The sequence below is a fragment of the Atractosteus spatula genome, chromosome 8, assembly GCF_055471065.1.
Source record: "Atractosteus spatula isolate fAtrSpa1 chromosome 8, fAtrSpa1.hap1, whole genome shotgun sequence".
NCBI lineage: Eukaryota > Metazoa > Chordata > Actinopteri > Semionotiformes > Lepisosteidae > Atractosteus > Atractosteus spatula.
In genome coordinates, this window is record NC_142713.1 from 31,324,901 (window position 1) to 31,342,223 (window position 17,323).

The following is a 17,323-nucleotide window of genomic DNA, read 5'->3' on the forward strand; positions in this document are numbered from 1 at the left end:
AATCAAGCCAGGGTGTCACCTTGTTTAGGTCTACACAACAGCTGTGTAAAAAAAAAAAAAGCCTCCTTTTCTTTTTTTTTTGTGAACCCTTCTCTACGTTCTTCGCTTTTAATTTTGTCAGTTTTACTAGTAATTCTGAAGTCCAGTGAGTTGACTTTGTCTACATCTTTGAGGATTTTGAATGCTTGAATCAGGTTTCCTTCTTTTCCTCCTCTGTTCGAGACTAAAATCAGTCTTTGTAGTCTAATCGGCGTATTCTCTGCCCCACGTCTGGCAATTCTTTTGAATCGGATTCCAGAGACGCAGCACGTTCACTATAACAAAGTGACCAAAAATGTACACAATATTTTAAAATAGGCCTCACTAAAGTATTGCACAATTTTCACATAAAATCCTAAGTCCTTTTCAAAGATTCTTAAAGCTCTGCTTCTGCTTATTGCTTTCCATCATGCATCTAGTTTGTTTCTGCTTGTAATACTCTGCACTTGTCTAAATATCTACCATTCCTCAGTTTTGAATTTTGTCTAAACCTTCTTCTTATTGCAGTTTCAGCAGAGTTTAATATTCAGATATGACTTTTCTGAAAAAACTCTGAATATTTTATTTTCAGATGTGACTAGTTTATTAACTATACCAGAATCTAGAGATCATTGATCTAAATCGGAAAGAACAGTGGCCCTTGTGGAGATCCCTGCAGTACTCCAACTACAGCATTTACACCTTACCTGCACACTCTGATTTTTAGCCATTAACCAGTTCTTAATCCAAAGACCATTACCTTGAATCCCATAATAGCAAGAACTAGTGAACACATTTTTATTTGGAACTAGAAAGCCTTCTGAAATAAAATATAATGTACCATTTTTTTGGTGCATTGGTATTCTTCATTCAGTTTTGTCACACTTTTAATGAATGTATTGGATTAGTATTTTTTCCAGCCAATAAACTTTTCTTTAGTCTTGAGGGACTGTGGGAAGAGCTCTGTTAATGGTCCATTAATAACCTTTCTTGTTTACATTAGTACACCTGGTAGAATCATGTCATGACTGGGGGGGGGGGTTTATCTTAAGTCTTTCCAGTACCAGTAACAGTTCTGGAATACAGCTCTGCCTCCAGCTGTGTTAACATCTCATTTTGAATTTTGGCTGACGCATGGAGTAGATTTCTTCTTTGGTACACACTTGGGTGAAATATTCCTTAATTAGCTGTTGTTCTTATGTTGTCTAAAGGATTCCTGTTACTATCTCTAGCTCCCTCTATGTACTTAATCCAGTACTATTTGCTTTGGGGGGAGGGAAAAAGATGGCAATCTTTATTTTAGCTTCCATTGCGATACTGTTTTCCATTTTCTCTGGAAGGATTACTTTTAAATTCAAAAAAGCCTTTGCTATGATCTTATCTGGCAATCTTAGCCAACAGCTATGAACTCCACGACTGCTTAGAGGGGAGAATGAGGGTGTTTAAGCAGACTTTTCCAACTTGTTCAAGTTAAGCTGGCACAGGTAACATTCCCATACAAGAGATTCAGTGCCCAATGGAGGAGGTGTAGGTTCCTGGGGCTTCTCATCAAAAGCACTGCATACGTGCCTGGGTTTGGGAGGCTGCAGGGATTGCTATGTGGCTGAGAGCCAAGGAATGGCTGGTCCACTAATCCCATCATACCCAGCACTGTTGGCTGAGAACCCCCACTTGAGAAATCCTGCCGGGACCTGCGCCCAACCCTGCAATCACAGAGCTCATGTTTGCTCCTTCAGCCGCTTGGGAGCCCCCAGTTTTTAAGTGTTAATCTCTCTGATTGGTGGGAACCTTTATGCTTCTACAACATGGATGCTATGGCCCCATTGACAAACCCATGACTCATCCGTCACAGTCAAATAGGAGTGAAAGTCATCTGGAACCTTCAAGGGTGATCTGTCCCTGATTTCTTCCTCATCGATCGCAATCTTGAGCATGGGGATGGTATGGCAGCCATCGTGGATAGATCTTGGACTTTCTAAATGTTTGAGTGATTGCTGGAAACATTTCCGTGGGGAGTAGCAGTCCGAGCTGCTATCTCACTTCTCTCAATCCAACAGTTAGCAGTTGACTGAGGAGGTCATGTAATGGTATCACTAGTGCTCTTGAAGTTCAGATGATCAAAGGAATAATAACATGCTTGTACTCAACTGTCCAATTTTGCTACTGGTGTTCCTTCACCACGCTATACACACCCACCTGTCACTATTGGATTTGGGTGAGATTTGCCCCTTGCTTGACCAGAAATTTCAGGCTAACCAACAGGTTATGTCTGTAGGCTCAGGTTCATGTTTTATTCAAGTAGCCTTGCCCTAGGTTTTCTGATCCAAGAGAAACCCTAAACAGAATCAGGGAGTACATAACCTTCACCCTCATAAGAACATGCTTTATATAGTATACTGTGTAAGTTCAAAAAAGACACTGGAAAATAAACATTTGCTTATACAAATTGGTTTTTTTCCCATGGTCATAGAAAATACACATATTGTTTTCCCAGGCCTTCATGCAGTAAAAATATATCATGAAAAGGGTGACCATCTTTTTCTGACAGCACTTTGAGGGGGAAAAAAAAAGCAATGAACTCATTACTGTACTGTTAAATATTTAATCATTTCAAAACGCTGTATTCTTTCAGTGCAAGTCCTAAGTGACTTTGAGTCAATCGCATAATGTTGTTAAATAATAAAGTACGTTCCCTGGTTTGCAAAGGTGCACAGATAAGTCCGGATACATGTTGGACATAAGGATAAAAATAAGAGAACAGAAAGTCAATGTGTAAATAAGAGAAGGCTGAGCTATGAAGTACAAAGTGATTGTTCCAACCAAGGCAAGAAGCACAGGAATGAACCTTCGAAGCAAATGATTGATCGACTATATTTAACATCTATATTCGAGAACAGGCATTAGATGAAGCCATGTTAACAGCATGCTAACACAATGTTCCAAATCTCTCAGTGAATAAAACGAGAACATATTTTTTTCTTCATCAAAACCAACCACAAAAAGAGAACACTTTATTAGGTCAATTAACAAAATTACTTGATATATATATCTAAAGTGCATTATGTTACAAAAATATAGAAAGTCAGCAGCACCATTATACATTTACAAAATAAATACACCATTCAAACAAAATAAATTATGGCAAATCTGACAATTATAATCAGCTTAGTCCTACCAAAAAAAAAAGGAAATATTCACAATGAACAAAATCTGCAGCTCCATGGAGCACTGAATAACTTTTTTAATTATCATCACTAATCTGGTGCGTTTCAACTATTTACAAAAAATAAATATTTTTTTCTCTATTTCTGAACAATCACTATAACAGAATACTGCAACATGAGTCTTTAGGTGCCCCATTATAAATCCGTGGGGTACCTGCAAAACAAAGAGAAAAAAAAATGTTTTATTTTTGGAGTACATTTCACAACAGCATAAGCAGTATATTTCCCCCTTTTTAAACATCAATTGGCAAGCAGGGATCAAACCACAGAGTCTGGAAAAGTCACTTTCTTAACGCACCCTTTTGATAATGTACTTAAATCCTGCAAGGCCACTGAGAGATAAGAGAGTCCCGAGCGATTTATCCCACCCTACCCTTTACAATCCAGTCTACTGTGGAACGCTAACAGGCTGAAGAAGCTGAGCTGTTTTAATCTTGAACAGAGAAGATTACGAGAGGACCTGATACAAGCATTTAAAACTGTCAAAGGCACTGAGAAAGTCCACCCAGCATATTTCTTCAGAATGAACACTGAAAGGGGAACCAGAGGGCACAAGTGTGAACTACGTGGAAGGACATTTAAAACTGAAAACAGGAAGCACTTCTTTACCCAGAGAGTTGTGGGAGTGTGGAACAAGCTACCCAGCCATGTTTTGAAGCCAATACCCTGGTTTCTTTCAAGAAATGCCTGCAGGAGATCATTGGATCAATTAGCTACGAACTACCATATGGGTCAGATGGCAGCTTGTGAAATCCTGACCACAGTCAGCTTAGTCACCCTGCACAGTCGAACCCCTGAGCCTGAGTTAGACAAAAGCCTTAATTAGCAAAGCCCTCCAGGAGGCATTTTCTCTCATGTAGTGTGGACAATTCTGCTCCACGTGGATTAATTCAGGAAGTCTAACAGGTGGAGTACATGATTCTTTGCATAACACTTATTACTGCAAATGAAATTAACCTCATTTAATGAAGGGAAGACAGTCATAAAAGGTAGGAAATGTTGCTTCAGTTTAAATGCTCTTACAAAAAGATTTGCATAATTAGATTAAACCTCTTTGGTCCTTATTGTTTTTTTTAACCTTTGCCTGAAAGTGGATCTAACGAAATATAAAACGTAATTATCAATATGAGAGTCCAAAATGATACACACAGGATAAATCATTCTAAAACTCAAAAAGGCAGAATACAGATAATATCATTTTTATGAGACAATACATAATATTGTGAGACCATACATAATAACATGGGTCTACAAAAGAGAGATTTAAAGGCACTTGTAGATAAAGGTTACGTTCATTTCACTTGTTAATGTTGTTATATATGTACATAAGCACATTAACATAAATCTATAAAACTATTTTTATTCTAACATTGTTTCTCCTACACATAATTTGATGCAGTTCACTCTTAGCATGTTTAACTATACAAGCAGAAGGAATCTAAATAATTACAGTCAATAAAAAGGAAACCATGGTTTTATAGAACTGTAATTTACCAATGAAGTCATCAAGCATTTAATCAATTAAAATCTGTCAGATGTAATTTGAACACTGCCCATAGATTACAATTTAATTCTGAATTATGTAGATTCTTTTTTTGTACAGCTTTGTTTTTTAGCTACTATGTTCTACCCAGTTTGAATCTACCTTTGTGTTTAAATAAGGGTCAAATGTGAGCCAAAGTTAAAAATCTGTTTTAAATTACGAATCTGGGCAACCACTGCCAAGTAGCTAGATTCCCTTGTGCTGTAAAGAAGCCTTTTTGGCCATAGGACAGAGTGGCCCATCTCCCTTCTGAACATGAGGGTTCAATGCACATGTTCGCAATTAAGCAAAGGGGGCACCTTCCACTACATAAACATTGCCTTACTTAAAATGTCAAAGGCCTGACTCAATAAGACAGTACAGAACAGCAACTCAGTAAAAAATGTTAAATGGAATTCAGGAAACAGTTCACTTTTAAAGCTCAAGCACTTCAAAACGTAGATGTGTGGTTTCTTAATTGCACAGGAACTCAATTCCCACATTGTCCTACAATTCCTACAACATTGTTCATAGGATGTTCAGGGAGAAACATTGGGCAGCCATACACATATTTCTGATAAGACTAGGGGCAGTGCAATAGTGGTTCTGGAAAATCTGTGTTCTGTAAACAATAAAAAAGTTGTCACTAGACAGGCCAGACGGTTTGAATACAGTACTGGAGTGTACAGGTGTACTGAGGTACAAGCAGAATTATTACTGCTCTGAATTGAGCAAATCTCAGAAGCTATGCAAGTCAGGGCCTGCCTGTGAAGGCAAGCCTTCAAGGAAGACCAGGTCACTGCTGCATGTGGTAGTGGCGGGCCAGCAGGTGGTACTATGACCAAGGACAAAGTGCTGTCCTTTGGATGGGACATTAATCTGAGGGCTTTTTTACTTTGTCTCTAAACATCAATTGGTAATTTTTAAAATAGATTATGGCTGAATTCTACGCTGGTCCTGCACAATCTGGCCTAGACACAGGGAGAACATGCAGACTGCTCGCAGAAAGTACACAATCACGCCATTGCGTCTCCCCCATATTGAATACACTTTACATAAGAACTGATAGCAGACTGACACACAGTAAACCAAAGTATGTCTTATGGAGAAATAATGAAATACATCAGTTCTTTGATAAAAATATTTTTTCTTTTGGGATTTTTCTCCATGATTATGATGTTCATCAGGATTAAGGCGTACGTTTTGAAAGGTGACAGAAACATAGTTTCTTTTTTTAGTCTCAACGTCTTGTATTTAAATACTCGTCAATCAGTGGGAGCCCTCTTCCAGACCTTTTTCATAAATTAGAGAACTAAAACACCACAATAGCAATGTAATTTCTGAAAGTGGGACGCTTGACTTTTGCTAGTAGCCATTTGTTCAACAGCTCCAGTTAACAGCTGTCCAAGATGGCGGCGCGCATGGACGCAGCGGCTTCATTAGCTCTCAAACAATGTTGAATTGAAAAAGTTGAATTGAATAAAACTATAACGCAATACCAACTGTTTAATAATGGATCATTATTGCTTGCATTTGTACACTGCTTTCCATCTCAAATTATCCCAAAATGTTTAACATGAAGGTAGGACCACTGAAGAACAGCAGCTGGGTGACGTACAGCAGCCATCATATGCAATAAGCCCTACTATACAAGATTAAGTGGAAAAGTTATCAAATGATCAATGATCAAATGAATGAGGGAGACGTCTAGGTAGACAAAAGTGAATTTAGCCAGAGCACTGGGGTTAACACTAGTCTTGCAGAACAGTGCTGTGATATTTTTGACCAAGTAGTCAGGACCTTGGATTAATGTCCCATCCAGAGGACAGAACCTCCTACAATGCAGTGTCCCCTATCACCATTCTGGTATTCTGGGACACAGGTTTGGACATTCTAGTCCAGAGGCAATAGTGCCACCTACTGCTCCAATAACACCAACCTGATTTACCTTAGAGGTTTTTCACAATAGACTTTGAATGAATGCATTGAATTTCTGTATTCGGCGAATTCGGATCTGTGGTCAGTGATACCACTGAGTACTAAAGAGCAGTTACACAGCCTTGATTTGTGTTGCAAACAAAAAAAATACTTATGAAACCAAGACGCATTACTATGCTTATTTTATTCAATTACGACAATTATTCACCTGCTGTTTTCCATTATTTATTAATTGTTTAATTCTTATGTTAGTCCAAGAGGATGCCTCCTCACAGTGATGCTAGGAGCAGATGACCCCAACTGACCAATCCAACATTACTCTCTGGGGCAGTCTCCCGTTTGAACCTGTGACACCCAATCAGAGAAATCAGCCTGCGCTCAGAGCAGTGCCTTTATTGGTAGGGGCTCTCCTGTGCCCTAACAACTCTGCTTCTGTTGAAATCAGTCCAAATCAAGTTAAAGAAGGCACAAATGGGTCCTATAGTTCTGTTTACAACATGGGACCTTGTTATTTCACCTTTTGTTCCACTCACAGACCAAAACCTTCGTAGAGTGAGAAGCAGCCACCTTGGCTGATCAGAGATGTACTGTAGTCACTAGTGTAAACGCTAACGGCAGCACCGGGGGGAAAGAGCAATCAATAGAAGAGTTTACCTTAGTCCGAATGTGACTGGGTCCTAGTGCAGGAGCTGCAAGAGGCTGAAGTACGGGCTCCACTCCAGACCATATCCACTGCCCTGCTCCTGCACGCCGACGGAGCGCGCCCTCCTTTTCTTCTTCTCACTGTCCCGCCGCTTCCCAGACCTCCCTTTCTTCTTCTTCTTGCTGGTGATTTTGAGGGGCTGGTCCTTGTAGGTCTGGGACTTGTTCGTCTCCTGCGGGAGGTTGGTGCCCTCTTCCTCCACCCGAAAGCCCATGGGGTAGTTCTTGGTGCTGCCTGCTGGCTTGGGGTTGGTGGTGCGGCTGGGCAGCTCCCTGATCTCGGCCGTGTGGACCTCATCCAGGAGTTCCTGCAGCCACATGCGTCTCTTGAAGTCTTGCAAAGTCTTCCCCTTGTCGTGCATCAGCTGCGCATGCGTCACTGACCGCTTGCTGCCATGGGAACAGGGAGAGAATGAAAACAAAAGCTTGGACTAGGAAAAACATCCATGTATTGCAATTGTTAGCACTAAGTTAGGCCTCATTTTAGAATGTTGTAGGAATTACTGTTCTGGGAACTGAACCTTTTTTGGTTTTGAACAAAAAAGATTACAAGAGGACTGAATACAAGTATTTAAAGTCCCCAAAGGCACATATAAAGGGAACTCAGAGGATTTCTTCAGAATGAAGAGTGAAGCAGAAGCCAGAGGACACATGTGGAAAATTTGCAGAAGTGCATTTAAAACAGAGGCACTTCTTTACCCAGAGGGTTGTGGGAGGGTGAGACAAGCTACCCAGCTGTGTGGTTGAAGACAATAATGTGGCTTCCTTCAGGAAATGGCATAATTAAATCCTTATATTGATAAGCTACCAACTACTAAAAAAAAACTTTGAATTGCTTCACTTAATAATATGATTCAGAAAAGTATAGAACTTGTTGGGTTCAATTTTATTCCATTACTAACGAGAACGCAAACAATTTGTGTCATCATTATTGTTAAGAGCTTCAGTATTTGAATTGTCTGTGGCAGTCAACTACTTTGGAGATTAGTCCTCTAACATGCTTTATATCCACACAGCGTCACCATCGAAATACTAAGCACATACTGTATTTAAAATGGTCTCCCACATGTCCCTTCTCAAATACAGGGATTATTTTTTTTCATCAAACATTTCGGTTTGATGAAAACAGAAGAGATCCTTGCCAGTCGCCATTTTTTTATATTATTAAAGAATAAATAACATATCGCCGCTGCCTTTAAAACCTCTGTCATCGCCTAATACAGAGCAGACTACATAATATAATGCTTTGAATTTTGGAGCAGGCTTATGCCGCCTGACAGAGGCATTAACTGTTCCTATAAGGACAGGCCATGGAAATTTTGATGTGTATGTTTTAGTTTGTTATGCATGCTAGTGTTTCAAAGTGCCGAGCATTGCAATATTCTCACAACCACGGCCAAGGTTAATTAAAAGAAGCACTGGACACATTCTTTTACAAACTTTCAGCAAAGCCTAATATTTTGTTTACCCTTTTTTTTTATCCGCCTTGATTTGTTAGTTTACTGGTAAGTCTGACCGTCAAGTGTGACCGCAATGTGGTATTGATACAAGTTGGTTGGACGCCGTTTCCCTTCAGTCACAGTACGACCCTCCCCTCTTGGCTTCCTTACGGCTTGCTCCCAGATAATTATTATACGTCCTCCTGCGTTTTGCCTCCTTACGAAACTGACAGATAACTGCCCAATTTCACGGAGTTACCTTGATTCAATCTGTTTTTACTTAAGTAATCAAGGCTTCTAAAAACCTGGTAGACCTCCAGGGACTATTTGATGTTGTATTTACCTTAAGTCCACAAAATTCCAGATCCTCACACCTAACTAAAATAAATCAGAAACGATTCTTAACACTTTCACTGCAAGAGCTGGCACGTATTGGGGCAAACTCCTGCCCCTCTTGCCAGAATGGCCACTGAACTCACAAAAAGGCTTACAAAAGTCTTTAGATTCCTTCTATATGTTTATATGTGAATGTACAGGAAAATATTTTGATGTATTGTCCCTATGAAGGAGTCAAGTCCAGTAAAAAAATAACTTGATAAGTAAATATGTACTAATTTAGATTTAAACACTGGCAATGTTAAATAAAAACACATACTTTACCAATGCAACCGACAATATATTAGTTTACACTGTTTTTTAAAATGGTGAAATGCTTAACATGCATATAAGAAGCCACATTTTTCCATTTATGATGGCGCTTTTCGTGTCTCAACCAGTAGATGGCACTATTAAGAAAGAAATGTGCATTTAATTGTGTGGGTTATACATGCTATTTTTCTGAACAAGTTTTGAAAACGTTTGGAATATAGCTTGAACCCAAGACAGCACAGAAAGAGAAAAGCAAAATGAAGTCATTAATGAGAATTGCAGTCCAAAAATATGGAAACATATGTAATGTAATATGGGAAATACTATAAATATGCACGTGCTACGTGACAACGCGACATAATCTAAATGTTACGCACACAAGAATGTAGCTTGACTGCTGTGCAATCACTTATTTTATACAAAGTTTATTATTGTTAAATTGTAATAGTACCTTTGTCTGTGGAAATGTTTGTCTTATTTAAGGCTTTTATGATACCTATATGGATTAAGGTTTGACTGAAAATAAAACTTGACTCTCTTCACTTAATCATTACCCCATGAGAACAATGTCATGGGTAACCACAGTCACAGGAGAGACTTTCAGAAACTATGAGACTATTTCTTATTTGAAGCATACTGTGCGGTTCTGTTGAATGAACAGCAAGAAAGATTCGCTGGGGCTCCAGTGACAGACGGCACATCGTCTGATGTGAAAGACGATGCCTAGTTCAACTCCTGGTTCCACCAAGATCACCACCGTGCTCGATTTGGCAAGGGACCTAGAGCAGATGCAATAAAGCATCTGTTTTTCCTCTGATATGAAAAGGTGATTCCTTTTACAGGCACCCAGAGAGGGCAGATAGGCTGACAGGGTCAAGTTCTGTTTTCCAGGTTTTTAACAGCTCATTCACATCTGCTGTGCAGACTCATCAAGCACAAAGAGAATCTGTCCGGATATTACAAGTCCCTAACTTTTCAACATACTTCCAGTGTCAAGGTGCAATGTGAAGTGGAGCATTCCATAATTGTCAAGAGAAGTGATTTCAAATTAGATTTAAAATAAATGACCAGCTTTCAAATTTAAGGGGTTCATGAGCAGCTGAATGAGATACAAAGTCCAGTGCTAGATCTGCAGTCCAGAAAGTGCTGAATTTGTCATTATCTGACCGCAACTGGGAGCTCTCAAGTGGAGACATGCAAGTGTCTAAGCACCACCAGGTGCTGGTGAGCTTCATCAGGCCAGGGTATTCCTGACTTCTGAAGAGCATGTGAGCTTGCAGTATTATCGATCAGAGCTCAACTAACCTCCATCAGATGTTGCTTCTCTGTCGGTGGTGAGGTACGTTTAGAATGATAAGAGGTGTCTAATGGCCTGACAAGTCAAATTAGGAAGGACACTTCTACAGCCTACAATGCCGAAGTGAAATTACAGATTGAGGGCAATAAAATGAAAGGACAAATAAGGATTTTCATTAAGAAGAAACATTTTAATTGCATTCTCAAAATAGCACATATTTGTACTAATTTTCTTTTTGATTGTTACCAAGGATGGCATCTATCAAAATCCAACCAAAAGAAAGGTGACACTCTTCAAGAATTGCTTTCTGCAATATTTAGTTATGTTTGCATTTTGTTCCAAGTAAAATAATAAAGACAGAATATTGCACTTTTCCCAGCACTGTTAAAGAATAAATATAGGTCTTCCAGCCAAGGATTGTAAGCTAACAGTTTTTCATTCTGAGGAAAATAAATTTTGCCTCTTAAGAGGATGCTTTAGAAGAGATTCAACAATTCCCTAACATTTATGGTGAACATGAAAAGAAGTCTCTTCTGCCTAATGGTGGAAGTGCAGTGGTTTTATTACACAATAGTCTCACTACACAACGTCAGAATGTGATTTTATCCTGCCTCCAGGAAGTTTGTTCTTACCATTTACCTGAGATTTTTTTGTAGGCAAAAAAGAAAAAGGTGAAACAACTTAAATATTTTTGACCCACTGTACCTTACAAATGATAATATAATTTTCAACCTTTGTTCTACAATGACATGTCTTTATAAAAAAAGAACTAGAAGAAAAGTTTTCTTCTCTTTGTTATTGGTATGAGAAAGGTGGCTTAACATGTACCAGACATGAAACACCTATGTTTCTGTTACTCATTAATTAAGAACATTAAATCCAATGCTTTTTTTTTTTTACTGGTGTGCCATCCCTAAACTGGAATGTTTCTAACATAGCAGAATGCCGTGTGAGGACAGCACAGTGAAAACTACCTATATGTAAAAAAGCATACATTAAATACAAGTGTAGAGCTGAGACGCTCTGTTGACATACTGTATGAGAGGTGTCATAAGAGGCAAAGCAAGTGAGAATCATTGCTGCCAGGATTCACAAGTGGTACATATCCTCTTTTTTCATCACCACCCAAAGAAAAGAAAATCAAACTGACTCAGTGCCAGTATTTATAGCCCTTAAAGGGGAACATTATACTATGTAAATTTTCACAATGTCTATTTTCTTACCAGTTTCTCTGTGCAGCTCATGATTATTAGTCACTTTCACTCTTTTCTTTTGGTTGGTCTCTTATTTCCCTGACGTCTTAGAAAAGTACAAAAATGTAAAACATCAGTTGGCCTTCATTGGCTGACCTCTTAGTAAAATAGCTCGTCCTGAAGGTACTTCGGTTAAAAATCTCTGTTGCGGGTACTTTTTTCGAAATAGAAATACAAATACCACGGTTCTCGCTTTTGCTTTTGAGAATCATGGGGTGTCTTTAGGAGAAATCGGTCTACTCACCAAGAAAAAAAGAAAAACAAAAAAGCCAATGAAAAATAAATTATTAGATGTGTGAAACTTAAATGAAAATGTGAAAAATCAGTAGTAAAAGTTCTAAAACATATAGGTGATTAGTGGTTCACCTGCAGGTGAAATATGGTTTTGGTTATGCTTATACTGTATGGTTTAAAATGTGATGTATAGTATCAGGGGACTGTGCGCTGGAGAGCTACTGTATTTCACCAGAAAGCTATATTTTCTACAGTCACTGTGCAGGAAAAAAACACTCAATTATTTTTAACCTGGTAAGAGTCACAACAGAAATGGCCACAGATTTTTAAACCACTGTGCCATGAGAAGAGCCTCTCTTCATTGACAGGCAATGACACTCCAGGTTTAAATGCAGTGGGAGATACTCTGTCTTGCTTATTTTGTCAATGAAACACGTGGAGTTTTGGCTTTGTGCATGAAATGAAACACTTTATTCAGCATTAGAAATGTGCTTACATATGTGTACATTTACACTTATGTACACATATGTATAAAAAACAATAAAGTTCATTTTTAAATAGTAAAATGTTTTTGTTCTTCAAATTAATCTGTCAATAGAGAATTTAACATATTGGATAATTAAAAGAATTTCTCTTGTAGGACAGCAAAAATTTGTGTTTATATGCACACAAACATTTTCCCATTTTGCAAACATTAATGGTGAATTTGACTTATTTGAAGAGTGATATAACACCTTTAACCTTTTAATAAGCTTTCTTCAAACATTCCCTGCAGTGAAGGTACAAAAAAGAATGAGAAAAAAAATCTTAAAACATCCTGGAATGGCAAAACTCCAACAGAAATCTCTATTTGGCCTACCTGAAGTTAATTGTTTCTCTGTACTTGGAAAAATGCTTTCTACATTTAAGCTAACCACAATACATGTAATTTCAGCCAACTTCCAAGACCATTTATTTTAACTTCTTTTACAAACTTGGCAGAGAGTCAACCAAAACGTTTGTGTGACTTAAATGCTCCAAGGCAGAATGCCAAAAGGATTGATTATTCTGTGTCTGTTTTATTTTGCTGTGTTGTTTTTGTAGTTGGTATCTCTAAACAAATCTTTTAAAGGCTTGTATTTATTGATACTGTGTTAAAATCGGAATTAGGGTGGTTTTTATTCTGCTTGTTACACTACCGTTATCAGTCATAATTTTAATTCTAATAGAGTATACATGTTAATGTAAATTCAAATATGAAATTGTCATATTTAAAAGCTGTCAGATCTGTTTCAAAAAAAGATATTCTGTTGACTTATGACACATTCACTTAGTGACACTTTTAATTAAAATTTTTATGGGGGAAATGTTGAAACATTAGTTGCAGAAATGTAAATTATTCTAATTTTTATCCCAAAACGCATAAACTATTTATGTTTTCTTTTTAAGATTGTTTAAATTAAGTATTATTTCCATTTATTTGAATTTACTGATTCTGATTCTATATACAGACATAATTGATTTTCTTTGTAGCTTTATTAAATATGTTATACCTTCTTTTCAAAGATGAAATAAAGCTTAAAATTAATTTACATGGATGTATTTTGCTGAGAATTAATGTTAAGTGGAAATGTGACTTTGATTAATGATTATTATTTTTAATTTCTTAATCAAGTTTTACATACAGTATGGCATAGTAAAGCAATATTTGAAGCCTTACAGTATAAAAAACTAAAATGAGTGACTCTTCGCTACTTTTAATGACATAGTTTATCTTTTAATTAAGAATTATTTTTACAATATAAGAATTTTGTAGTATTTTCTGTCACAAAACCACCTTCCCAATTTGAATATTATTCTTATGATGACAAGGTTTTCTAAACGACATCAGTTTTTTCTTCTTTTCAACAAGTCAGGCAATGAATATTTCCTATTTTTATACAGAACATTCTGACAATGCATGTGGGTCAGAGAAACGCATAATTTTAGATACATTGTGTATTTTGTTATGTCTTTCCTACATGGTACTCTATATGCATATGTGATATTCTGCAAGTTGGGATCTGAAAATGTTTATCTTCAACCACATCAGCAGGAAAAGCAACAAAATGTATTTCTAATTTGAGTGCACAGAAATAAGAAAAATCTTATTTCTCTAATGAAGGCTGACCTCTTGAACTAATAATGTTCAGCATCTAAAAATAGAAATAATGATTATAAATCTGTAAATGTCGAAGCCTAACAGGTGCGTAAATCTTCATGTCTTGGTCAATGTGGATCAAAACTTTTCTGACCTATTCTTTACTAATTTAACTGGAGTGACATCTATCTTACATGCTGTAAGACAACAATTAACTTTGTAGTAACATCATAAAATGAAGTAAACCACTTATAACTGGGCTTAGATTTCTGAAAGGAAAAAACGAAACTTTAATGATTTTAAATTTCCAAGCACACTTTTTTAACCAGCTGCTTAATTTAAGGTCGAGCTTTGCTTGGTCCAAATACATCAGTATTATTTTCAATGTATTTGAGACCCTTCTATATACAAACATAGGAAATTGGCCAGAGCCAGCGCATACATGCACAACAAAGTGCAGTTCTGGTCACAGGGGCATAAATAAATAAGGCCATTTCTGTTTCTAGCAGACAGTCCAAAAACCCCAGCCTACCAACTGAGGACGGGCTGAGGTAATAACCTAAAACATCCTGACTGAAGTTCCAAACAAGCACGCACTGAAGGATAATATGTCAAACTTAAACAGAAAAAGAAATTCACCGTCTGCTTTTTCCAGAGTGCTGGACTAAGTCTCGTAGTACTTTCTGAACATAAACATCCTGACAAATCTATAGAAACAACCCTGAAAGCTGTACAAAGCCCGTTAAAAAGATACAGTAGATTGAGGATGAAGTGTACTACTGCTTTACGTTCAATATGTATGATTCCCATTGACCGAATTGAACCTGAAAGTTCTGCACTAAAATTATGTACACCAAAAAAATTGGTTTTGATTTTTGTACTTCAATACTGCATTACAGCCTGCCTTAATATTGCATTAAAGGTACACAACACAAAATTAAAATTCATCTGGAAAGTTACCGTACTAATATCTATGAAAGTTGGAACATCATGTTGAAAAATTAGAATGAGAAACAGTTTAACAATAAACAAGTGCATCCTAAAACGTGCAATTTGTACTCTTAAAAAACACCAGTAAGGTAGCCATCACGAATGGAAAGTCGATTGTAACTCTGACTTACACTCTGTTGCTCAGAGCATCAAGAGGTCTCCCATAGTGTGGGACAGGAGAGCACAACAAAAAGACAGCAAAACTCCACTGCTGAAATAATCTCCTTGAACAAAGCATTCTGGGAAAAAGAAAGAGAGAGAGTTAGCTTTCTTTATTTAAAGTATTCTGAATGCATTCAGTGGTTCATTTTCAAAAGACCCTCTTCCCGAGCATGCAAAAGTAAAGTGAAAATGTATCTGTTTTCTATAAATTAATTTGTTCATAAATTACTCTCTTTGGCTCCATTTAGGCTTCCACTTTGATTAAGTAATAAAATATCGAAAAACCCTTGGTGGACTTTGTGAACACATGTATCCCATTTTATTTTATATACAGTAATTTATATGTGCATGCAATAAAAGAGCCCACCCTTGATTATGGTTCTATTTTAATTACTGTTGCTCTTATACTATTCCTAAATAAAGACAAGCTGCTAATACTGAATATTTTAATGCATGCATTGTGTTTCAGCAAACTTTATTTGCTCCAACTGAGGATGCACTCCTTATTGGATCTGTTGCAATACAGAATGCTATTAAAACATAAAAAACAAACTCACTCAAATAACCACAACAATTTAAACTGATTGTCAACTTGGAAGAAAATAAAAACTTACTTTCCCAAGGAACAGCTTTACAAAGCCACGTTCTGTCTTCAGCCTCCAAAAAGAAAGAAATCTTCAAGGAGTAGCCAGTCTGAAATAAAATAAAGCATGTTGAAGATCAATCCCCGCAGTAATTAAGTTCCTGTAGAAATAAATCAGAATTATATTATGGAGACTCAGACATTACAAGAACCAATAAAGACAAAAAATTCCTCTCTTGAAATATATTGGGCTGTTCACTTACTTGTTATTTAAAATTAAAGAAGCAAAAAGAAATGAAGACAATATATCGACAACGCTCCTCCTCTGAAGTGCGGTTCTTTGCACTAGTTGCTGTGCTGATTAGAGCTGAACAGTTTCTTGTAGTAGTAGCACAGCCGCAGCAGGAGTGATGAGAAAGTTTGGAGCATGCTGCCTGTGCAGGTTTGTGCAGGGCTCTTATTGGAATGAGTTAGCCTGTGCCCTGGCTTTGTCTCCCCCTGCCTGGGAGTTCATTGGAAAGCATGCTGGTGGATCAGTGGCAAGGAGGTGGCGCCCAAGGAACACACAGACAAGAACAAAAGACCCTAAGTGACAGTGTGTGCCTGGAAGCAGCTGTTGCTGGAGACGTTAATGCATGTTGTACAGGGAAAGGATCCCCTGTGCCTTTAACCCCCAAACTGTGCTGCAGACCCCCAGGAAACACTAAAGGAAATTCATAACATTCCTTCCTCTAAAGGGCCAAATCTGTGAAAAGTGAGAAACCCCTTTTCAATTTAAACATCTTGAAGACTGAAATATGGAATTCAGAGGCTCTGAATCATTACTGCATTTGAACCAAACAACAGAGAAGTGACTGCGCTCACAGTTTAAGTCAAGTTTCATCTATTTCTGTTATGATTTAGATGTTTTGCTGAATGCATTTAAGCGTACAGGGTTTCACTTTTTCTTGATTCTGATTTGTTTCACTCTCGTTCTTTTTATTTTTTGGGGGGTCTGTGCTTATTAAAACTACAGTTGACGGCTTCTGAATTTGTTATTTAAGACCTAGCTATAAAAAGCGTGCATATTACTTCCAATCACTTTGACAGAAATGAAAAGAAGACTAGCATGCATTTCATTTCATCTTAGTGGTTTCTAAGTACTTTGGTGCTCTAAGTTTTAAGAGAAATAACTTAGGGTCTCTGCTTTGACTA

General features: G+C 37.4%; 1 protein-coding gene across 2 annotated transcripts in view; it reads right to left on the minus strand.

Annotated features, from left to right (window-relative positions):
• Positions 1-16,470, minus strand: part of pthlha (parathyroid hormone-like hormone a) — a 31,684-nt gene extending 15,214 nt beyond the window's left edge. Inside the window, exons 1-5 of one of the 2 annotated variants that reach the window (XM_088923505.1) lie at positions 16,393-16,470; positions 16,161-16,239; positions 15,516-15,623; positions 7,357-7,794; positions 3,328-3,396 (exon numbers count right to left, since the gene is read on the minus strand). In XM_088923505.1, the coding sequence (XP_088779631.1) occupies positions 7,380-7,794; positions 15,516-15,622 (522 nt within the window). In that variant the 5' untranslated portion in view covers position 15,623; positions 16,161-16,239; positions 16,393-16,470 and the 3' untranslated portion in view covers positions 3,328-3,396; positions 7,357-7,379. Of the gene's footprint in view, positions 1-3,327; positions 3,397-7,356; positions 7,795-15,515; positions 15,624-16,160; positions 16,240-16,392 lie in introns of those variants that run through there. The other variant, XM_088923506.1, reaches the window with a different exon arrangement.
• Positions 16,471-17,323: the final 853 nt, after the last annotated feature.